The sequence below is a fragment of the Talpa occidentalis genome, unplaced genomic scaffold, assembly GCF_014898055.3.
Source record: "Talpa occidentalis isolate TD23 unplaced genomic scaffold, MPIMG_talOcc4v2.1 talOcc4.16, whole genome shotgun sequence".
In the NCBI taxonomy this organism is placed as follows: domain Eukaryota; kingdom Metazoa; phylum Chordata; class Mammalia; order Eulipotyphla; family Talpidae; genus Talpa; species Talpa occidentalis.
Genome location: NW_023601653.1, coordinates 5,299,521 through 5,323,397, shown reverse-complemented (window position 1 = coordinate 5,323,397; position 23,877 = coordinate 5,299,521). Strand labels below are relative to the sequence as shown.

General features: G+C 64.0%; 1 protein-coding gene across 1 annotated transcript; it reads right to left on the bottom strand.

Annotated features, from left to right (window-relative positions):
• Positions 1–692: 692 nt before the first annotated feature.
• On the bottom strand, positions 693–22,388 carry KCNJ4 (potassium inwardly rectifying channel subfamily J member 4). Its single transcript, XM_037513577.2, has 2 exons — positions 22,356–22,388; positions 693–2,513 (listed from the first exon to the last, which is right to left on the bottom strand). Exon 2 carries the CDS (start codon positions 2,472–2,474, stop codon positions 1,140–1,142), a length of 1,335 nt encoding a protein of 444 aa, XP_037369474.1. The 5' UTR covers positions 2,475–2,513; positions 22,356–22,388; the 3' UTR covers positions 693–1,139.
• Between the last annotated feature and the right edge of the window lie 1,489 nt (positions 22,389–23,877).

Below are 23,877 nucleotides of genomic sequence, written 5' to 3'. Positions count from 1 at the left end.
TCCCCTGGGGGATAGAAGGTTGGCTGGTATCCACACGGGGCTCTGCTGCTGGTCACCTCGGGAGGGAGCTCTGGTTCACCCCACTCTACAGATGGTAGAGCTGCTAAGTCCTCACTCAACCCCAAGTCCTCTGAAGCCACTTGGGACCCTCCCAGTGCCTCCAGGCAGGAGGATGCAGGTGATAGGGTTCCCTGCAAGGTGAGTGTCAGAAAGGGGCGTGCACACACACACACACACACACACGGTGCACATGCCACACATGCCACACATACATGCAACACAGCACACAATCCATGCCATACACCATACAACCACACACACCACACAGGCACCACACACACACACACACGCGCGCGCGCGCACACACACACACACGATGCTGGTCAGTTTTTCTCTCTCCTGCCCCTAACGGACCATACCCCTAAGGGACCATATACTTTATTAAAAATATATAGTTACAAACTCCATTGTCAAGCTGGGCTGGGCCCGGAGGGACGCAGGGAGGGACGTCGCCCTCCCTCGGGCCCCACCTCTGCACCCACACCTGACACCATCGGTGAGCGGCTGGCTTGGCTGGCCCCACGGGGCCGGCCAGCAGGCGGGGAGGGGCTGGACTTGCGGGCGGGAGGGGCGCGTGAGGGGGCTGCATCTCCTTGTCCTGCGAGTACAGGTGGCGGAAGGTGGCTCGGCACCTCCAGCTCTCTCCGTTTATAGGTATTTACAAAAGAAAGTCATGAGCAACAGGCCACGGTCATGCAAAAGAAACGCACCCCCCTCCCCCCTCCCCCCAATCTGACCCTCTGCCCACCCGGAACCCCACGAGGCCCACCCCCCAGCAGTCCAGCCGCCTTCCCCAGGGTTCTGAGCACAGAGGGGGCATGGGGCATGTCCTTGAAGGGTTGCTGGGGCAAGGGTGGTGGGTCTGGGGTCCCGGAGCAGCCAGTGTGTAGGGGCTGGGGGCGCCCGGGCCCTTTCCAGGCCTGGGCCCTGGAGTCAGTGGGTCCTCCGGGCTTTGAAGCCCCCACCTCCCTCCAGAAGGTCCACGGAGCCAGGTCAGCTCTGTCCTGAGTGGGGGTGTCCCGGCACCTCACCCCTGCAGAGGCTGTGTCGGGAGCTGTCGGGGAGCGGCGGCCCGGAGGTCAGATGGCAGACTCCCTGCGGTAGGAGATGTTGTCCAGCGGGAGGGTGGCCTGCATGCGCTCCAGATCCAGGTGGCTGCCAAACTCCAGCATCCGGATGATGCCCGCCTCCTCCTTGGAGCCCGCCTCCAGGCCCAGGCCCGCGGCCACCGCGGCCGCCGCGGCCGCCTCCTCCTCCATCTCCTCTTCCTCCTGGCTCATGAGGGCCAGCTCGTTCTCGTAGCAGAAGGCACTGGGCGGGGGCGGCGGGGCAGGCAGCACGGTGATCTTGCTCTCCTGCAGCTCCCGGGCGGAGCAGCAGGGCGTGCCGGCCACCTCGTAGGTCTTGTGGAAGCGCGAGTAGTCCACCTTGTAGTGGCTCTTCTCCTCGAAGACCACGGGCTCGAAGCGGTGGCCCCACAGGATCTCGCTGGCCAGGTAGGAGCTGCGGGCCTGGGTGGTCATGGCGGTGGCCTCCACCATGCCCTCCAGGATGACCACGATCTCAAAGTCCTCCGACTCCAGCTCCTCCTTGCCCATGCCGTACAGCGGGCTGTCCTCATCGATCTCGTGGACGATGATGATGGGCGACACCAGGAAGATGCGGTCCAGGCCGATGTCGTAGCCCACGTTGAGGTCCCGCTGGTCCAGCGGCAGGTACTCGCCCTCCTGCGTCATGTAGGGCTTGATGAGCTGCGCCCGCACGTGGGCCTCCACGATGTGGCTCTTGCGCAGGTTGCCCACGCGCCACATCAGGCAGAGCTTGCCGTCGCGCACCGAGATGACCGCGTGGTGGCTGAACAGCAGCGTCTGCGCCCGCTTCTTGGGCCGGGCCATCTTGGCCATGATGGTGCCGATCATGAAGGAGTCGATGACGCAGCCCACGATGGACTGGACCACCACGGCGATGACCGCCAGCGGGCACTCCTCCGTCACGCAGCGGAACCCGTAGCCGATGGTGGTCTGCGTCTCCACCGAGAACAGGAAGGCACCCAGGAAGCCGTTCACGTGCATGATGCAGGGCTTGGGGGCTGCCGGGGCTGCCCCGCCGCCGCCCGGCGGGGCCCCCGCCGCGGGCACCGCCGGGCTGGCCTCCAGGTCACCGTGGAAGAAGGCGATGCACCAGAAGAGGAGGCCGAAGAAGAGCCAGGACACGAGGAAGGCGGCGGAGAAGATCATGAGCATGTAGCGCCAGCGCGTGTCCACGCAGGTGGTGAAGATGTCCGCCATGTAGCGCTGCGACTTGTTGCTCAGGTTGGCGAAGTACACGTTGCACTGGCCGTTCTTCTTGACGAAGCGGTTGCGGCGTTTCCGCCGGGGCACGTGGGCCTGCCCGTTGCGGCTGTGCCCGTGCATGTCCTGAGGCCGGCGTGGTCACCTGGGAAGACGCAGGGCCTGGGGAGGAAGCCAGATGGTGAGATGCTGGGGAGCGAATGGCCTTGGGGGGGCCTCGGAGAGCCCCGGCAAGGTGCCCACCCAGTGCTGCTCAGAAAAGCCTGGCCTGGCACCCAGTTCCCCCCCACCCCGCCCCGCAGGCAGAAGGTGCCCGCTGAGGTGCTCCTCACAGCAGGGGGTGCAGACAGCAGTGGGTACAAGGTGGGCCCAGCTCCTGGGTCTGCTGGACCAGAAGGGGAGGCGGCCAGGATGCGGGCCTTGGTCCCTGCCGCTGGCCCCTCCAACCTGCCTTTGCAGCTCTGAACCTTCCAGAGCCCACTTTGGCTCTGCCCTCCCCCATCCGTCCCACTTGCTCCGAGCAGAGGGGGCTGTGAATGCTTCTGCCCTGTTACCTCCCTGCCCTTTGGGGTCTTCGGGGTGCCTGGCAGGCTCCTGTGTTGTCTAGGACAGCAGCCGCTGGCCGCCTGCGGCTCTTTACATTTACTTAGGCTCCCGGGCTGCGCTAGCCACATGGCAAGTGCTCGGTGCCCGCTTGTGGCTTGTGGCTGCCAGGCAGGAACTTCCATCATTGCAGAACCTTCTACTGGGGCTCGAGCTCCACCTCGCCTGTCCTGCCCCCAGACTTGCTGGGGACCATGGTGGGGCCCAGATGGAGGGAAGGGGAGTCCGGGATTTGGCTTCTGCGAGGGCATCCCTGTCCCCAGGACCAGGGTGAAAGAGCCGGGCTCAGAGAAGGGAAGCGACCGACCCCCCAAGGCAGGGAATGGAGTCCAAACCAGGTGTGTCTAAAGCTTCAGTCCCAGGTGCCGGCAATGCGGGTGAGTTCCCGGGCTGCAGGCGCAGAGCGGGTGGGGGCAGGCACCCCCCCGCCTTGCTACGTCACCTCGGGCAACTCACTTCACCCTGCCAAGCCTCAGCTTCCTCATGTATAACACGGGGTGGGAACCCTACCTCACAGGACCCGAGGAGCCAGTGGGGGCTCCCTGAGAGCCAGCCGCCCTCCCGCCTGCCTGCCTGCCTCCCAGGAGCGGGAGGGAGCCCGAGAGGCAGGGTTTGCCTGTCAGCCCCAGCTGTTTCAGCGGAGGCGGCCCCCCGCCCTGCTGGGTGGCAGGCGTGCCAGCTGGGCCCAGGGTAGACCCTCCCTCGGCCCCTCCCTCCCTCGGCCCCAGGAGAGCCGGTGCTGTCCAAGGCCCGTGCTGGCAAGGCCCGCTCCCGGCCTGGGCTCCTGGTAACGTTTTGGCCCAGAATTATATAAGGCTGGAAGTTTCTATTTTCTGTTCTATTCTTCTTCCTGATCTAATTGTGCATCTGTGGCAATGTTTATACACTTCCCCGTTCAGGACAACTCCGTTGCTGCAGCAACCGGTGCGCGCCAACGCTGTAATTTAGAGATCAACAGCTCCGAGCCTGCCTCTTCCCCAGAAACTCCCTCGGCCCAGGAGCTCTGCCTCCACCCCTCCCCCGCGGCCGCCCTGCCCGCCCCACCGTTCATCTCCCCTCCCCCTTTGAAAGGTGCTCCTGGGGTCCACAGTCCTGCAGGCAAGTGCCAGACCCCCCAGTTCCAGACCGGCCGCCTGTGTAACTTGGGCAAGTCACCCGGCTGCTCTCAGCCTCAGTTTCCGCAACCGGACAAGGGGGGTGGCGAGCCCCCCAAGGGGAGACCCCAGCCTGGAGTCCCGACCACACCATGGCCAAGGCCACCTCCCCAGGCGGCCCCTCTGGAGACTGGGCCAGCACTCCAGGGCAGGCCCCCTTGGCTCAGGGTCTCCCGCTCTGCGTCCCGCTGTCTCCAGGGCCGTGACTCCCCAGGAGGACCAGAGCGAAGGCTCGAGACCCCTGACTTCAAGTCCGTCCTTTCACTTCTGACACCAAGGGCGTGGGCGGGGCGCGTCCGCTGGGTGTCCCAGGGTGAGGACGGTGGCCCAGGCCTGAGCTGGGTCTCCTTCCGCTGTGAAGCTCCTAGAGGCGGGTCAAGGCGCCCCTGGGAAGGCAATGGGGTGCCCCTGGAGGGCTGGGGGGTGGTGGGGAACAGAGGCACCAGCCTGCCCCAGCAGGCCCTGGACCCCTGACCAGAGGTCTCTGGGACAGAGGTAGAGGGACTTGGGCCTCTGATGGAAGAGGATGCTGGGTCCAGGGAGGCCAAGGGCCAACACAAACCCAGGGTGCTGGGAACCCCTGGATCTTGGCCCATAGGGACTGGCCCGAACCTGCAGGGGATGGGTCCATCTTGTGCTACAGGAGAGGGCTCTTCATGGGGCGCCCACCCTCTGGGATGAGGGAGATGATGCCCTCTGTGTCCCATGGCTCCAGGCTGTTGCCCCTCCCCCTCAGTGAAAGCAACAAGGTGAGCCCCAAGACTGCCTGGCCCCAGCCCCAGCACACACCCTCACCTTCAATACTCACCACCCCCGGCCCCTGCCTTTTCATCACCGGGCGCCCCTCCCCATCAGCCCTCACATCACAGCCTGTGGGGCACAGATCACCCCACCCCCAAGCCTCCTCTCCCCATCATAGGGCCTGAACCCCGAGTCCCTCCTCTGTGCCGGCCACTGGCCTGCGCAGCCCTGAACTCAGTGAACGTCTACTCCTCCTGGGCCACTGGGCGCCGCCCCGACTGTGCTCCCCCAGACCTGCCCCGGCCCCCCAAAGACCCTGATGTGCAGTGAGCCGCTTAGCTGGGTCCTTGGCAGCACTGAGAGGACCCCTGGAGGCCCATGGCTGGACCCGCAGGCTGCCCGGCCACAGAGTGACAAGGACCAGCCAGGCCCCGCGCTCCGCTCCGTGTGCCCGGAGCCGGGAGGCTGGGGCTCCTGGGCCCTGTTGTCACGCGGAGCCTCCTGGAGAAGGTACGAGGGCCGAGGGGAAAGCGGGAAGAGAAGGGGCGGGAGGCGCTGACAACTCGGTCCCAGCCTCCTCTGAGTGTAGCTGTTTTACAAGAAAGAGAGAGACACGGATGCTTGTTTAAGTGCCTGTATCATGTCTACGATTAAAAGGTGCGTTTCGGGAAGGCAGGGAATGTGCCCTGTGATCTCTCTCTCTCTCTCTCTCTCTCTCTCTCTCTCTCACACACACACACAGCGTTTCTACGCTGGAGGAGCAGGGGTCTGGCTGGCCTGCAGGGTCCTCCCCCTGCCTGGCCGGTCACTGTCCTTCACTCCAGGTTGCTTCCCGGGACTCCGTGATGTAAAAATTCTTTCTTTTGGGAACTGAGGGGGATGGAGATGTGGCTGCTTTTTAAAACATCGAATCTTTTCTTGGAAAAGGAAAGGATCAGCCTTTTTCCCTTTGACAGTTACTGTGCTATGAACATTCCAGATCGGGAGCCCCTAGACCAGTCCCCGGACACTGGGGAAACTGAGGCCAGGGCAGCAGTGTGGGCGGTGATCAGCAGCTGACGCCCAGGCTTCGGCGGGGAGAGGGTGACCGGCAGGATATGGGGTCCTAGACACCATCACGCCCCGTCCTGAAGAGTTCAGGGGGGCCGGACCTTGCTGCTGAGGGGTCCAGAGGAGGACCACCTGCCTCCTGTCGCCCCTTAGACAGTCTATGACATGAAATGCCCTCTGCTCGCCCACAACTTGAAGCCCACAGGGTGGCAGCACCCCAGGGGAACCCAGCAACCCTGGTGGGCCATGCGGGCAAATCTCCCACTTGCACCCGCCACTCATGGGCAACCTGGTAGCAGCTGTGGGTGGGCCTCACCCAGGCCCTCCGGCCTCCAATGCAGGCCTTCCCGAGACCCAGGCAGGAAGCCCCCGGCAGGCAGGAGAGGGGGTTGAAGCCCACACGGGGCGGGGGGCACTTTATATCTCCCACTGTTATTGGGTGGGTGACTTGGTCAAGGTCACACAGCTCTCTGGCCACCCTCAGGGAAGGAAAGTTCTGGAAGAACCAGCCCTGTGCCAGGGACTGTCTAGTCTCTCTCACTCAGGCATCACTGCAACCCTTGTTTATTTCACAAGTATTTATTAAGCACCTACCACGGCAACAAGCAGGGTTATTATTTCTCTTCCCAGCTGAGGACTCATAGGCTGGGGATGGGGGAGGACAGGCAAGGGGGGTCGCGTAGCAGAAGTGGCAAAGTCAGGTCAGCTGGGGACTCGGGTCTGGCTGCTCCAGGTGCCTGCTCACCTGGTCCCCAGCCTCTGGCCTCAGGTCCCTTCAGGCCCCACAACATCCTGTGTAGCCTGGAGCCCCTCATGCCTCTCCCAGCCCTCCAGGCCCGACCCGAACCCCCTCTGTTCTGGGGAGGCCTTCCGGGCTGCCCTGGCCTGCACTGTCCACACCACTTGGCTCTTCTTTAACGTTATGGACATAACCTGCTGGTTCTCAGCCTAGGCTCTGTCGTCTCCCAGCATGTCCCTTTGGGCTTTAGTTTCCACATGCGTTAAATGGAGCTGACGAGCTCAGTCCTACCTCCCAGGCCACTGGTGAGCAGACGTGATTCCCTCTACACAACAGCAACATCGCGGCTGAGGGCGGGAGGTGCAGGGGAAGGCACAGACTGCTGTCCACGAGCCAGGAGCTATGAGCACACCGGGGAGGGGGGGTCGGGATCCCAGCACAGGGAGGTGCGGCAACTTGCCCCGTCACACAGCTCATAAGCGGTGCTGCCAGCATTTAGACCTGGGCCTCTGCTCCTCCTCTCTACCTGCAAAGCAGCGGCCATAACTGCCCCCTGGCAGGAGAGCCGGGAAGGGGAACAAGGCTCCTAGCACAGGACGGGGTGGATGTCCCCGAGCCTGAACCCTGCCCCCCAATCCCTGCCCTCTCTTGGGTCTGGAGGGGAAGGCTGACTCTGGGTTTACCAGGCCAGTGGGAGGCAAGGAGGGGCCGAGGGGCTAACTCAGTGCACTCAGGAAGGGACCTAGAAGGTGGGACAATTGCCCCCCAGGCCCAGAAAGGGAAAGCAATGAACACCTTTGTCCCAGGCCCCAGTCTCTGGAGGGGCACAGAGCCTGCCCCGACTCCCGCTCCAGCAGAGGCCTCTCAGGCCTGGACTGCCTGGTGTGAGTGTGCATGTGAGGGTCCTTCAGCTCTAACACATGGGGCTGACGTCCCCTCTTCATGAATCACAAACGCCCACAACTTTCCCTGCCCAGTGCAGTGGCTTCCGCCGTGCAGGCTCCCTACCACTTCAGGCCTGTGTGGCCTTGCGAGAGTTACTTAACCTCTCTGGTCCCTGCGTCTTCATCTTGTGCCGGGACTAATAATAGTCCTTACAAAGCCGGTAACGAGGAATACATGAGATGGTGCCCAGCCTGGAGTTCGTGATCGATACATCACACTCAGGTGACGAGCCTTCCCTTGGCCTCCTCCCCTGCCTTTCAGAAGCAGCAGACCAGAGCCCACCCTGCACTCAGCAGGGCAGGCCCTGCCCGGCCGGTCTTCCAGCACCAGCACTAGGGTGCAGGGCACCTCAGAATCTCACAGAGCTGGGCCGGAAACACACTCAGTCCTGCCAGCAGCCTCTCTGAGTCTTGGCGTCTCCCCTGCAAAGGAACATCGAAGGCCTACCTTGCAGGGTGGTCCTGAGGTCAGGTGTGGATTGTCAATTGTCACAAAAGGGCAGGCACACAGTGGGTGCACAGTAAGTGCTGCTCCTCCCCCACTCTTTCTTCTGGACCCTGAAATCCCTCCCCCACCATGCAACGGTGTGACATTGCAAAATCCACTCAGCACTGAGCCTGCACTTCCTTTCTGCAGACACTGGTCTGAGTGCTTTCCGATGATCAATTCCTGCCATCCTCACCGTGACCTCAGGCTAAGAAAACCCAGCACAGAGAAGTTCAGCCACTTGTCCAAGGTCACATAGCTCAAAGTGATAGAGCCAGGCTTTGGGCCTGGGCAGTTGGTGCCAGAGCACACTCAGGACACACTCAGCTCTCCTGCCTCAAAGAAACGCTGTCACATCAAATATCGTCCCACTTAGTAAATGTTTACCCAGCCCTACTATGTGCCAGGTTCTGCAAAGTCAGCCCTAATGGAAACTGGGTCATCGAGCAAGTTGGAGCCTGGATACGGTCCCTGATTTCAGCTCTGGCCAACGTTGGCGATTTGGGGCTCCTGAAGGGCTCTGAGCAGTTGGAGTAAACTGGCCTTTTGCACCAGCTTTGCACCCCACCTTGGCTTCCAACCACTCAACCATTTGGTGAAGGGCTTAAAAGAAAGTTTCCCGGGCCTCCCCGGTGGCGCAGCGGTTGAGCGCTGGGTTGCGAAGCTGCCCGCAGCCTCTGCGGCGCCGGTTCAATCCCCGGCTGCTCCCCGGCCACCGGAGGAGGGTCCCACATGGCGCGCAGACCTCTCCTGCCGCCCGCTGCTCCCCTCAGCAGTGTACTTCGGTCCTTCTGCCTGCTCTGCTCCCTGCTCTGGCTCTGGTGAATCCTCTCACCCTCCCGCGCTTCTGCGCTTCTGACTGTACCCAGTGCTTGTATAAACAAAACAAACAAACAAACAAATAAATAAATAAATAAATAAAAACATGCCTCTAGAAAAAAAAAAAAAAAAAGAAAGTTTCCCCGAGATGTGCAGACAGCCTTGGCTGGGCCCAGTGGTGGGTGGCTGGAGGACCAGCTGCCACTGCCCCAGGTGTGCCCTGTGCTGCTCTGCCAGCACCTGGCCGCCGAGACCTCGCTAATCCGTCTGAGCCCAGACAGTCCACCAGAGGCCACCCCAAACCCCAGCGCTCCCTCCCCTACAGGGACTTGAAGGTGAGAGGCTCTCTAGGGGGTTCTATTTCCACATGCCCTCGCCCCTCCTTTATGGGGAATTGATCCCCCATGGCCCTGCTATGCTTTCTGGGGGTGCTCGGTCAGCTCTGCTGCCTGCTCGTGCCCTAGAGTCACTCAGTCACTGTTCACCGCACACTGGCGTGGGCCAGACGCAGGCTGGGGCCTCCCCAGCTATGGCTCAGCTGGGGAGAGATGCTGATCTCGCAGCAAGCGCTCGCACGGGCAGGCAGACGCGGCTGCGGCCAGCTGCCTGAAGCACAGGACAGCCTGGCGTGAGAGCAGAGGGGCTCTGGCTTGATGGGGCTTCCTGAAGGTTCCTCTAGAAAGTGACATTTAAACTGAAACCCGCGTGCTAAGTGGGAGACAAAGTCGGTCAGGAGGACTGTGTGAAGGGCAAGGTCTAGAGGATTCCAGAACAAGTCTGGCATGTGGAGAATCTGCAGCAATGCCAGGTAGCACGAGGGAAGTGAGCAAGAGGCCCCAGAGATGTGTTTGTGGCCTGTGTGCGCGTGCATGCGTGTGTGCACAGGTGTGCACGCGTGTGTGCATGGGGGGAGGGTTCTGGATCTCCCCCGGTGGCCACCGGGGACAGGCAGACAGGTGGGGGTTTGCTTGGTTTGGTTTTGACCTTCTCGTGTGTTCTCTCGGAGACAGGCAGGAATGAGGAACAACACAGCAAACGGCTGCGCACCGGGGGTGCGACACAATCCCCCCCCCCCCACACCCGGCGGCTCCCCCGCCCGTGTCCAGCCTCAGGCCTCCCTGTCCGAGGGGGGGCACCCAGGGACAAGTGGCTCTGGGCCGGAGGCGGGGAGGGAGCGACTGCTGCCCCAGAGGGCGGCACTGGCACGGGGTGGGGCGGCCGCGGGGTCAAGGGAAGCGCAGGAGGCCCCGGCTCCAGACCTTCCAGGGACAGCAGCTCCCGTGGCTCCCTGGCGGGGCCAGCGTTATCATGAAATGACAGCGCACAAGGTGGAGTTACTGGAGGAGCTGCTGAAAACAGGTTTGGGACGAGTTCTTGCCCAAGAGCCTGGGGCATGGGGGGGACGGTGTGGGTCTGGGGAGAGGGAACAGGGACAGCGGGGCGCTGAGGGACAGCCGGGCAGAAGGCGCGGCAGGCAGGGCCTCCGGAGGTCCTGATGCACGTCCACCCCGCGGCACCTCAGTCCCAAGAGCCCTGAGATCGGTGTTTAAAATGCAAGCGCGGGCGCCGTCTCGGGGCAGGAGTGCCAGCTGACCTGGGGGCACCGAGCTCTGAGCAGAGCAGGAGGAGGCCACGCAGGTGGAGGCAGAGAGGCAGCGAGAGCCACCGGACAGCGGCCCGAAGCCAAGCCAAGAAGGCGCTTGGGCAGAGGCGCCCAGTGGGCCCCTCCCGCCCAGACCAGTGGCCACGTCCCTCCTCCACCTGGATTCCCTCCCACCTAAGCCAGAAAGGACCAAGACTCCTCATGGACAGAGGGGAGGGTGCCGGGAGCAGGAGCTGTGCTGCGCTGGGCGCCGGGTCAGGAGCGACCTTGGCCCAGCCCCGGTCTGTCCTGTCCACCCCAGCCCGCCAGGCGGTGGGAGGGGGCCTGGAGGTCTCGCCCCCACACACATTGCCTCCGTTCTGGCCTCTCAGCAAACAAGGCTCCAGATGCTGCCGGGGGAGGGTCTCCCAGAGCTTTGGGGAGTAGGGGCTGGCAGCCCCCACTCACATGGTCTAGGATTCCATCTAACAAGAGTTTTGGGGGTGAAGGGGAAAGGGGAGTGGGGGAGGGGGTCAGATCCGCGCCCCAGGCCTAGGGGTGGTGATTCGGCAGAGGCCACCCTGGGCGTGGTGGCCGGGCTCCTGGGCGGTGCAGCCCAGACCGTCTCCACGCGGGAGCCAGGCGGCTGCTGGGGGCCAGCGTGGAAGCAGCTCCTCTGCCCGAGCATGAATCAGCCGACCATGAATGACAGACCATGCAGCCGGCGTGGGGGTTGGGGGGGAGCCCTGAAAGCAGCAATGTGGGTCTTCAAGACGTGATCTGAAGTGACAAATGGCAGCAGGGAGGAACCCGAGTGTAGTGTCTACTGTCGGCGCAGAGGCGCGAGAAGAAAGGCACAGACTCGTGCGGTGCCTCTTAAGGATGGAGACCCAGGAGAGGGTGACACTGGCTGCCTCCGGGGAGGAAGCAGGTGGCGGGGACGGAGTGGGAGGGAGGCGTCTCGCTGTATTCCCACTGAGTCTTTTCATTTTAAACCCAAATGAATGTAAGTCCCGACAGAAAGATACATAGAAAGTGCAGAAATGAGCGTGAAGGGCCTCCCTGGTGGCGCAAGGGGTTAAGCCTCGGCACTCTGAAGCTATCACCAGCCACTGCAGCACGAGTTCGATCCCCAGCCAGGGAGCTACCCACATGGCGCAGCAGACCTCTCCTGTCTCCCCGCTGCTCCCCTCAGCAGCGGATTTCAGTGGATCCTCCTGTTCTGCTCCCCACTCTCTCTCGGTGAATCCTCTCACCCCCTGCACCTCTGGCCTGCACCCCAGCTCTTCTATGCACAAATTAAAAAATCTTAAAAAAATAAAATAAAATTAGTGTGAACATAAGTAGACTTTCTGAAAGGGTCCTGCCATTCCTGGGGCCCGGGGTCTCAGAAAGCCTGAGCACACGTCCCCGATGTGCTGTGCGCCCCTGGGGAGATGCCTTCACCACCCTGAGTCTCATGCGCACACCGGGAAGGGGTAACAGCCACTTCCTAAGCCTGCGGAGGAGAGGGACAGTGACAGCCGAGGGCAAAGCTCTGCGAACTGTAAAGTGCAAAATTCCTTCTTGCTGCTGCCCGTGGCCCCCAGCTCCAGCAGAGGCTTGTGGCTCTTTTTGCCTCCCCATACAGGCCTGAGGGCGCCTCTCCGGGTGGTCCTCACTGTCCCTCCCCCAGCCTCTATCCCACTGCCCTCCCGGCCAGAGCCAGCGGCTCCTGTTCCCGCATCCGTCCACTGGCCAGCATCGTCCACTGGCCAGCATCGCCAGGACAACCCCCGGCCCTCCCTGCCACCCCCAGCTCAGCCTCCTGCAGGCTCCCAGGCCTTGCACCGCTTCAACACTCCCTCTCCCCACCCGCCATCACCCGGCTAACATTTGGTGCTTACTGTGGGTCAAGCCCTGGTCACCCTGAATCTCATGACACTCTGGAGGTGGACACTGGGGGGCTCAGGAATTTGCCCAAGCGGGTGAGCCGAGGGACAAGGACAGGCACCTGGACTCTGGCCCCACACCCGGTGCATGCAGCGCGGAGGTCCCTCCGCTCCGAGCCATTTCCCCCCTGGACAGCACATTGCCCCAACCGCTGCCCCCGAGTCCCAGCCCCAGCAAGGATCAACTTAGTGCTCTCGGGACTTTCCTCCTGCTGTCCTGGCCTGACCTCACCGCCCCCCTACTTCCACCCCAGCCACCCAGCATCCCCAGCCACATAGCCCCCCAAACCACACCGCACCCCCAGCCACACAGCGCCTGCCACCACACAGCACACCCCACTCCCACCCCAGTCACACAGCACCCGCCCCCCACTCATTCCCCAGCCAGTCTTTCTTCTGTCCCTCAGACCCAAACTCATCCCTGTCCCGGGCCTCCACGCCGCCTGTCCCCCACCGAAATCCTCCAGGCCCCACTGCTCACCCCTCCTACCACTCAGGTCCTCGTTCAAAGGTCGCCTCCTTCCAGAGCCCCCAGCTCCTGCTCTTCCTCGGGCCTGTGTCTGACCACACGGATCTCGCTGGCACTCTCCTGAAATGCCGTGACCTTGAATCTCTGCCTCACCCTTGAACCTGTGCCTGGTCCCTAGTGGATGCTTAATAAACATCTGACAACTGACAAAGAAACAAGATAATTTCAGCCCATCATAATTCCTGTGAAGGACCTCAGCAGGGCGATGTGACAGAACGTGACCGAGGAGGAGCTATTTTTGTCACCATAGTCAGGGAGGACCTCTCAGCGGAGGTGGCCTCTGAGTGGAGACCAGAAGGAGACCTTCTGCGGCAGCGGAGTGGGGGCAGGGCGTCTGCGCTCAGGCCTCGGCCTCCCCCCCCCACCCAGCCTCCCCAAGAGTCCCTCCAACGTCCTGGGGTGGGGCCACTGCCCCCCAGCACTGGGGACTGGAGGGCTTGTGTGCAGGGCCGAGCAGGAAAGGGCCAGAGACGGCCCTGCCCTGCGCCGCTGACTCTGAGCCCGCCTGCAGCAGACAAGCCCGCCTGCTTTCTCAGCATCTGACCATCTGCCTGCTGCGAAGGCCAGACCAAGGCTGCAGCCAGCCCCTCACTCACGCACTCACCCCCCACACATGCAGCTGGAGCGGCGCCATGCTCTGCCTGCCGCGTCTCCAGCGCGGCTCCTCCACCACGTCGAGGAATAAGGACCGTTTATTGAGCACTTACTTGCTGGGGGCGGCGGGGGGTGGGAAGCAGATAAGCACCCCTGCTTTGCTGAGCTCGGGACGTCGGCCTGTGGGGACAGGAGGCCCGGAGCGTGCATGGAGAACCCAGAGAGATGGTCCCCAGGAAGGAGCACAAAGACCGGCAGGGCAGAGACAGACCTGGGGGGGGCTGGTCTCCGAGGGGAGGCTGGTGACTGTGGGCCTGGGGGGACGGGAAGGGAGGGACTTCTCTGCACTGACATTCTTCAGAACAGAGAAGAATCTGCACCCCAAACCTCTGTCAGCAGCGCCCCAGGATTTCTATACAGGGCAGGGGCTTTCGAACTTCGCGGCAAGTCCCAGACCCAGCCTGGAAAGGGGTCCGCTGCACGGCGCCATCTTTAAGCTATGCAGAAAGAGCTCAAAAGCCAAAACGAGTGCAAACAAATCCTTACCCTCACTACGAGCAAAGCACTTCAAATCTTTTTAATTTAATTTAATGTCATGAACTCACTCACTCCATCTGACAACCACGACCGGGTTAGGTCCTACTGCAACCGGAAAACCATGGCTCGGCGGGTGTCCAGCAGCTGTGAAGGGGCTGATGTGGGGTCTAGGGCTTGCCTGGAAGCTCAGACTGACCGTGCTAGGACCATGGGGACCATGTGGGGGACACAACTCTGTGTGGGGGTGCTGGAGGTCACGGGGGAACATGGAGTGGGTTCCAGGACCCCCCTTCCCCTGGATCTACTCCCTAACAGATGCCACGCAGCAGCTGCCGCACCCCTCTGTGACGGGGAGCTCACCCCTGCTCAGCGGCTTCCTAGAGGGTGGCCGGTGCAGCTGCCACAGTCACCCTCTCCGCGACCGTCCTTCTGTGTCCTCTCTGTCTCCTGGCCTGTCGCCTAAGGACCCAGGCCAGGTCGAGGTCGTGGCCTGCCCTCTGCCCCGACCGTTCCCTGCGAGCCCTGCTGCCCAGCTCCTGCCCTGCGTCTGGGGGACAGTCCTGGGGCCCAGCCAGAGAGAGGCTCTTTCCAAGGTCAGGTGGCTTCAGGATCTGCAGCTGCATGGCCTGGGGCTGGCGCTCAGACAGCCCTTCCCCACCCAGCAGGTCTGGAGGGCTCCGAGGGTGTGAGGAAGGGTAGGGCCCAGCTGGGAGGGAGATACCAGGCACAGCAGAGAAGCTGTGTCTGAAGGGGATGGCTGGTGCGTGTGGGGCCAGGCCCTGGAAATCTGCCAGGAGTTCCACCGAAAGGTCAGGCCACAAGAGCAGCTTGTGTCCACACAGGCCAAGTCACACTCAGGCGCACGGGGGTCTCCCGGGCCACCCGCAGACACAGAGGTACAAACCCACCCTTGTGAGTCAGGGGAGAGGCTCAGAGCGGTGCAGAGTCACACAGCGCTCAGGGTGGAGCCGGACTTGAACCCAGAGCTTCTGTTTCCCACGCACAGGCCTCTCACAGGAACTGCTGGGGCCAGAAGAGAGAAGCCTTGGGGGAGTGGAGTGGGAGGTGCAGGCAGAATGGGGCGACCCCTCCTGTGGGTCCCTCAGGCCTGAGAACAGAGAGAAAGCCGAAGTGGAAAGCAGGTATCAATCAGCAGAATCTTCTAGAGACACATGGGTTGCCCCCAAGAGAAGGTGAGATCCCCGTTCAAAGATGGTGGGGGGGGGCCCTGATGCCACATATCAGAGTGACTGCAGACCCCCTGCTGATTCCCATCACCCACAGCAGGGCCCCCTAGCTCCACCACCTCCCCTGCATAGAGCCTCCGACCCCGGCCCTCAGGCCCACCTGTCCCCCAGGCGGGGTGCCTGGCCTCCCCATGCCTGCAGCGGGAGAGGCTCCTACTGGGGTTCTGGGCTGGGGGTGAGAGAGGAGCCACAGGGCAGGTGGGCCAGGGACTTCGCTGAGTTGTCCCGGAGAACAATCCCTGCCAATTCTGCCACGAAGTCACGAAGTGGAGCCTGGGCCCGCCACCCTGGGCCTCCATCCCCCGTCAGGAGAGGGCCCCTGGGAGTGCAGGCACCCTGGTCCTGCCAGCCGAGGCCCCGCCCATCGCACCGCCCAGCTGGAGCTGGGGGGCGGGGGTTACAGATGTGGCAACAAAGGAACTGCCGGCCTCTCATCACTGCACAGGGGTGCAAAGGCGCAAAAGAGGGGGGCCCAGAGGGACAGCGACCTGGTCAAGGTCAGCCGGGCGAGGAGCAGCAGTCTCCCTTGCAGCCGGGCCAGGTGACAAAGGGCAGCGACCCCTTCTCTCTCCAGGGGGATTTTCCCAGGAGACAGGGTCCAGGCCATCCTACTTCCTTCCTCCTGCCAACACCAGAGGAAGGGGGCACCTGAGGGAGAGTGTGCAGCCCTGCGGGCAGGGACCAAGAGCCCTGGGCGTGGCCTCTGCTGTGTGACGCTGGGCAGACCGCCGAGGTCTCTGGGCTGACCGCGCCATCACCCAGCGGAGAGCTGGAGGAAAGCAGACGCGGAGCAGAGCGGGGCGCTGCGGAAAGCTGGGGAGAGTTTTCCCCAGTGTCTGAGGCCCAGAGAGCAGCTCTGCCCAAGAGCACCCCCACACCGGCTCCCTCTGCCCCTCTGCCAGGCCTGCCCACTGACAGGCCCGAATGGAAGCTTCCAGCTGACAGTCACCATAACCATCCTGCCCCCTCCAGCGGGGTCTGGACCGCGGAGGCGCGCGGTTCTAGGAAGCCCCTCCGGACCCGTCCAGCCTCTCACCTCCCGGCCCACCAAGGTTGGTCGTCTTGGCGGCTGCCCAGGTAGCTGCGGGGAACAAAGCGGCAGCTGCTCCTGGAGAGAAGGGGTCCCCTCGGGGCTGGAAAAGAGGCTCCCCCTCTTTCAGGTCTCAGGGTGCCTGGAGCTGCTGCCCCGCCCTCGGGAGCTGGGCAAACCCGGGCACTTACCCAGCCTGTTTCCTCATCTGAAGAGCAGGGGTGAGGGCCTGGGGCAGGGGCGAGGTTGAGGCCAGGCCTGAGGCCGGCACCGATCCAGCACTGAACCTGGCACACAGGGCTCCCCGAAAACCCTTGTCACCCAGCCGCCACCCAGCCGCCAAGCGGAGCAGCGTCTGTCTGAGCAGCCTGTGTGTGGGGGGCGGGTGTAAGCAGGTGTGGGCACGTGAGACTGTTCGTGCCACAGCGTCTGGAAGTGTGTAAGAGTGTAAGCGTGTGTGAACGTGACCATGTGAGCAGGCCTGGAGCCGGGTGCGTGTGTGAGAGCGTGCGAGAGTGCAAGCGTGTGAGAGTGTGAGAATGTGTGTGTCGGGAGGAGGCGCGGGGAGAGCAGGGCCGCACCCCAGGGTGCCCCTGGCCCAGCCGCCAGCCTGTGCGTTCCTGAAGCAAGAGCCTTAGAGTCAGGCCGACCCCTCAGCCCAAACCTAGTCCAGTCACTCTCCCCTTGTGCCCAGCCACGGGTCTCTTGCTGAGCCTCATTTTCCTCTGCTATAAAGGGAGAGACCACCCGCCGGGTCATCCTGGCTCACCGCAGGGGCCGGGGGCGGGACACAGGGGCAGAACGGGCCCAGGCCCCTGGGTGTGGGGGGTCGGGGCGGGGGGCAAGCTGGCGCTGAGCCCCCTGCCCCCATGCTGCACCCCACCCACCACCGTGAGCGTGTGCGCGCCCTCAGGAGCGCGCCCGGTGACTCAAGGTCTATTCATAGATGAGCTCCGCCAGCTGCAGCGTCACAGGCAGAGGGGCCGCAGCCCATATTATTATTTCAATTACCATCTGAATTAAAAGTTTGAGCAGCGATCAGCCCACGTAGCAAGGGGAAGAGGGAGCAGGAGAAAAATAAAGAAGAAAAGGAGAAGAAGGGCTGTGCCTGGAGAGCTCCCCACACCCGAGGCGGGCTGAGTCTCCAGGAGGCTTAAAGGTTATGCCAACCCCGGGGTTGCTGCCTGCCCGTGGCCGGCCCGGGGCCTCGCGGGGAGGGAGGGGCGCTGGGAGAGGACAGCCCACCCCCAGGGCTTCTGTGGAAACGGATCATTCCTCCTGACTGTGGTCACAGGGACGGGCGCACCGAGCTCAGAGAGGATGAGGGGCTGACCTGAGGGTGCACAGCGGCCCTACCCTGGGCCGCTGTCACCAACATCTCGCCGGGCAGTTCCCAGCCACAGCTTCCCCTGGCCTCCCAGCTCTGGGGCTGCACTTGAGGCAGGACCAGGGGCAGAGGCAGACCTGCCGGCCCACCTGGCTTCTCTCCTTGCCCCGGGAGGCTGACTCTACTCCCCGCCGCCCTATCCAGAGTGGTGCTCACAGCCTTATGTAGCCAGGATTCTGCACCCCAACCCCAGACCTCATGCCGCATCAGCCCACATGTCTCCTCTTGCCCACGTGTGCAGGGGACAGCGCCCGGGCCCAAGGGGCCTCTCTGGGCACCGCTGGGCAGGTCATTCTTTGCCCCTGAGCCTGTCTTCCCGTTTGTAACACAAGTCCTCCCCTTGGGCGCACGTCTATATCTATGTCTTCAGAATGGAGCCCCCGAGGATCCCTGAGGGGGTGTCATGCTGTGGGGGCGACACACCATCTCCTGCCAAGTCCCAGCCCGGGAGAAGGATGTCTTCCACTCTTTCCCTGAGGAAGTCCCAGCGACAGCCCTGAGAATCAGCCTGGCCCTGACTCAAACCCAGGCTCCCCCACTTCCCTGCTGTGTGACCTTGGGCAAATCACGTAGACTCTCTGAGCCGTGGCTCCCCCATCTGTAACGTGGGGACAACAAATGACACTGCGGGGTTGCAGGGAGGATTAAACAGGAAGGTGTTTGCAAAAGCTCCTAGCCCAGTGCCTGGTATGACAATGTGTTTCCTTGCTAGGAAGCAGGGAGGTGCTGCTTCCCAGCCCCTGGGGGGTGGGAGTGCGAATCAAAGACTCTTGGGGTTTTGGGGGTGGGATGTCATTCAGCCTCACCCATAAAGCAGGAGTCACCGGGTTAGGACCCCTGGCAGGTACTCATCCAATGCTGTTTGAATAGCTGTGGGGGACCAGGAGCTCACTATTTCATAAAACCTCCACACATGCTCCCCATCTTTCTTCACCTCCAGCTCTGGAAATCTTCTAGAAGGGGCCATACTCTTCCTCCTTAACCCCAATCCAGACTGTCCCTGCCCTGGGGCTGCATGAAACTGGCTTTAAAATGAATTTGGAAGAGAGGCCTCCCTGGTGGCTCAAGGGGTTAAGTCTCAGCACTATGAAGCTATCAGCAGCACGAGTTCGATCCCCGGCCAGGGAGCTACCCACATGGCGCAGCAGACCTCTCCTGTCGCACCCGCTGCTCCCCTCGGCAGTGTATTTCGTCCGTCTGCCTGTTCTGTTCCCTACTCTGTCTCTGGTGAATCCTCTCCTCCCTCCACCCCAGCTCTTGTATGCATAAATAAATAAATCTTTAAAAAAAAAAATGAGTTTGGAAGAAAGTTCATCAAGTTGACCAGAAGAAGGAGGAGGTTCACGCCAGAGGTGCTGGGGACGGGACCCAAAAGCTGGAATGGGGAAGGGGCCAAAATAAGAAGGGCCCCTGAGCCCTGGCTGCCGTCGGGCTTGCCGTGATGTCCCATGGGGGGGGGGGTGGTGTCTGTCTGTCTACCCAGGCGTGGGCTGGGAGCCGAGGACCCAGGGTTCAGATCTCAGTTCTGCTTCCTTCACCTCCAAACCATCACTGTGACCTTGGGGGTCCACTTCCCTCCCCAGCCTCAGTTTCCACTTTTGTGAAATGCGAACATCAGATGTTATTTTTAAGTGATTTATGTGCCAAGGCTTCTGTCTGAATCGAGGCACCACCCCACTCCCCCCACAATGGCTGGGGCCACCTTCCCAGCCTCCAGCCCCGCGTGCGGGGAGCCACGGGGCTCCCGAGTATCTCCACGGCCAGAGACCCTGTCTCTTCCGCTTTCCCCCCTTTCATGTCTAGTGACTTTGTGGGTTCTGTCCCCATTTTACAGGTGAGGCATGGAGGCATTAGCAGTAAGTACTTGCTCAAGGTCAGAGAAACATCTAGAATTCAGGATTCCTCCTATGCCCGGGACAGCAGCAGGAGTCAAGGGCGTCTTTTTTAGGAGATTCACCAACATCTTGAGTGGCCAACCGTCCTCCACACAGATGTAGACTCTGCATGGGGTGGCGTGGGGGGTGCCCAAGGTCACCCAGCAAGGCCATGAACAGGTTGGCTCTTGCACCCAGGCTGCCTGCCCCCCTGGGCCCTCCTAGTCAGGGGGACAGCCACAGGGCCTGACTTTCTTCTCCAGCCCGGGATCCCCGAGATGAGCTCTGGTGCTGTCCCTGGGTCCTGCTTAGCTGCTCCCAGAAGCCCCCCGACAACTAGGATTGAGGTGACCGGAGTGAGCAGGAAGACCGGAAAGAAAGTTGAGGCTTGGCCGCGGGCCCCCAGCCCACCGCCCCTCCCTCTGCTTTCCCTGTGTTGGGGGAGCGCGGTGATGTAATGCACTCGGCTTTGGTCCCGGTGCCAATCTCAGAAGAGAGACGACAGATTGCGTGAGCCAAATTTGGCATCCTAGGGGGAGAGGCATGAAAAGTGGAGATGTGGAGGAGAGGAGCGAGGAGCCTGGGGAGGTGCGAGAGAAGCCCCCCTACCCAGCGGACCCCCGAGGCGCCTCACCTCCTTCCACTCGGGGTCCCCACCTCCTCCCTCGCCCACCCAGCCGCGGGGCCTCCCCTCCTCACTCCGGGACGGGTCTGGGTGCTCCCCGGACTCTCCTGCCCCTGCTGCCAGTCCTGACCCCCCCACACCGCTCCAGCTCCGTTTCCCACGGCGCTAGTCTCCTGGTTACCGTGTTGCTGGTTGTCATGTCGCTTACATGTCCTCGTGACTCAGTGGTCCCCGCCGAGGGGCCCCCTCCTCCTCACACTCCCCTCGGCACCCGCCCCCGCCTCCCCCAGATCCACATTAAGAACCAGCCCGCCCTGTAAGCCTACACTGTTCCTCCGCCTTCCTCAGATCCTAAGATAAGAAATCTCCCAGCATCTCCTAGTGTGACTCTGTTCCCTGCTCCACAAACGTCCGCTAAGCACCTACTAGGCTCCAGGCTTGTGCGAGCTGCTCTCGGAGACCCAGGAGAGTCTGTACATCAGTCAGCAGCCCAGGGAAGTCCACCCCGCCGCCCCCATTCTCTAGTTGAAGGAACTGAGGCTCAGAGAGGTCAAGCCAGCTGCCAAGGTCACCCAGCAAAAACTCAAGGCCAGTTCTGTCTATTCTCAGTCACCCCAAAGGCTTCTTCTGGGAAAAGAGCTTCCATTTCAAGGGCAACCCAAGGGTCCACGAGGCACAGCTCCTAAGCCCCAGATGCCACCCCCTAATTCCTCTCCTCAGCAGCCCTCCATGTCAGGCCTCATCACCCCCTCCCGCAGCCGCCCATCTTCCTGGAGGGAAGAGGAGCCTGCACTCCCACCTGCCACGCACGCCTCCAGCCCTTGCCTCAGCCCTCGGCTCCCTTGAGCCCAGGAGGACCCCTTGGCAGTCCGGGGGCAGGGAGCGGTGTCCTCATTCCTCAGTACGGAAGCCGGGGGTCAGGAAGGAAAGGAATTGACCAGGGTGCTGTTTCCTCAGCTAGTGGTGCTGGTTTCTAGGTGCCGGAATGAAGATGAGTTGAGGCCCATTGCCCAGAGTGGAAAAGTCCAGAAAGAGCTCCTCCTCGTTGGAGAACAGCATGGAATGTTCTAGCTCAGCCCCACCGGGCTCCAGTTTGGATATGGGTCAGCTCAGTGGCCAACTGCCTTCCATCCCACCATGATTCACCCCACAGCCCTCGCCCGCCTTTTGCTCCCCTCAACGCCGGCCCACGCATGGTCACAGTGTGGCTCTCGGCCCCCAAAGACCTCCCAAGAACCCCCAGAAGTCCCAAAGCCCCGGAGATCACAGGACTAGATGTGGGGGAGAAGCAGAATAGAAACTACACGCACATCCTCTCTCTCTCGCTCGCTCTCACACACACACACACTCGTGTGCACACACATACATGGGTGCAGCTCCGCAGCTCTGGTCGCCTCAACCTGCTGCATGACATTCCACTGCTCTTGAGCCCTCAACTGCCAACTGAGCCGCTGCCCTGCCGGGAGGACGAGGGCTGGGTTCGCCGCCATCTCCCTGCACCGGCTGCCCCTCCAGGCGCCGGGCTCTGGGGCACAGGGGAGGTGTTGATGCCCGGTGTATGCCGGGCCGAGGCACCGGGCATGTTGCAGGGGAAGTTTCCCCGCTCAGGAGCTCAGCCGGCGCCCTTCTTCCCTGGGGCGCTCCCTCTAGGGAGGAAAAAGCCCTTCCCGTCCCTCCGCAGCCTTCGCTGCCACTCGAGATGTGACGCGGCTCACGCCCTGTCCACCCATCCTGGGGTTCCCAGCCCCAAAGCGGGTGCCCAAACAGGAGCAGTGGAACTGGGTCCCCGTCAGACGGCAGGGGCCCTGGGGAGGTGGAAAGGGCCCCCCCCCTTGCCTTTGCCACAAGCCACCTGCCTCGAAGCTCCTCCAAACCCTCGCGACAGCCGGGGGTGGACGCAGGCAGGGAAGGGCCGTGGTGGGGCAGGAGGTCAAGGCTCCTCCCAGCCCCTCCCCGCGTCCCGGCGGAGACCCCGACTCCGCGCCCCGACGGGAGCGCTCGGACGGCGGAGCGCCCGGCCCGGCAGCCGCGGGGACCCGCTGCGGGGCCGGCGCGGCGCGCCCGGGACACACAGACGCGCGCGGGGGACAGACAGCGATCGGCAGCGCCGCGGCGGGCGGGCCGGGCTTACCGCGGGGCGGAGGGTCCGAAGCGTGTCCGGGAGGCGGCGGGCGGCGCTACATCCCACGGCGTCCCGGCGCGGAGACGGGGTCCGGGCGCCCCCTCGGCGAGAGCTCGGCGGGCCGGCCGCGCCCCGCCCGGCCGCGGGGTCCGTCGCTCGGGCTCGGGGCTGGCGCCTCGGCTGTCCCGCGCCGCTCCCCGCGGGCCGCGCAACTTTCAGAGCCGCCGCGCGCCGCGCCCTCGGCGCCGCCTGGGCGTCAGCATCGCCGGGCCCCGGGCCGGGGCTCAGAGCGCGGGGGCCCGGGGACCCATGGCGCGCGGCCGCCCGCGCGCCCCCCGCCCCCGCCGCCCCCCGCGGGCCGCGCGCCGCCCCCGCCCCGCGCGCCCCCCGCCCCGCGGCCCCGCCCCGGACCCCCGCCCCGGACCCCGCGGCCCGCGGCCCCGCGCCGCCGCCACCTGCGCGCGCGCCCCCCGGGGCTCGGCCCGGCCCCCCGCGCCCCCGCGCCCCGCGCTCCCCGGGCGGGTCTGCGCCGCCGGCTCCGGCGCCCGCCGGCCTCCGCCCGCCTCCCGCCTCTGCCCGGCGGCTCCCCGCGCGCCCCCGCGTCGCCGCCCCGGCCCCGCGCCCCGGCTCCCGCCCACTCCCGCGCCCGCTGGCCCGGACCCGGCCCCGCCGCGCCGCGTCCCCGGCTCGCCCGGGAGCCCGAGCTCCGCCGCCCGCGGCGCGCCGAGAACTCCCAACTCGCCCCGCCGCCGCTTTGGAGACTTTCGCCCCTCCTCACACGTGACCCGCGCCCCGCTGCGGAGGCCGCGCGCCCCCCCAGCCCGGGGCCCGCGCGCCCCGCGCCCCGGCCCGGCCCCGGCGCCCCGCGGCGGCCGCGCGCCCCCCGCCCCCGCGCTCGGGGCCGGGGGCCGGGGCCGGGGGCCGGGGCCGCTCCCGCCCGGGATCCCGCCCGGGTTTTCCGCCTCCCTCGGGAGCGCTCCCGCCGGAGCCCGCTCCGGGATCCGCTCCCGGGCCTTCCGGGCCGCCGGGCAGGTGGAGCGGGGCCGAGCCGGAGGGGGCGGCGGGAGCCTCGCGGGGGGGAGCGGGTCGGGGCTGGGGCGCCGGCCCCGCCCGAGGGTCCTGCAGGCGAGGACCTGACGGACCCCGGGCCCGAGACGGAGGCGGCCTTGCTGAAGGGACCCTCAAAATCACCTAGACACGCCGCCCCACTTCACAGACCGGGAGACTGAGTACAGGGGGGCACGAGCGCCCCAAGGTCACCCGGGGGCAGCAGAACCGGACCCCGCCCCGGCCTCGGCTCTCTGGGTCCGCGTGGTTCCCCAGTCTTTACAAGGAAGAATCCGCACCCCTTTCCTCCCTGCCCCGTGGAGTGTGTCTCAGGTCGGGGTCCCGCACTCTGCAGGGTGGGGGAAGACCCCAGCACCCCACCGCCCCTCGGGAGCCAGCCACGTCCTGGGCAGCCCCCGCTCGACTCCCACCCTCACAGGGGTGGGCGAGTGCTCCTGTCCAAGACAGGGTGGGCAACCCCTGC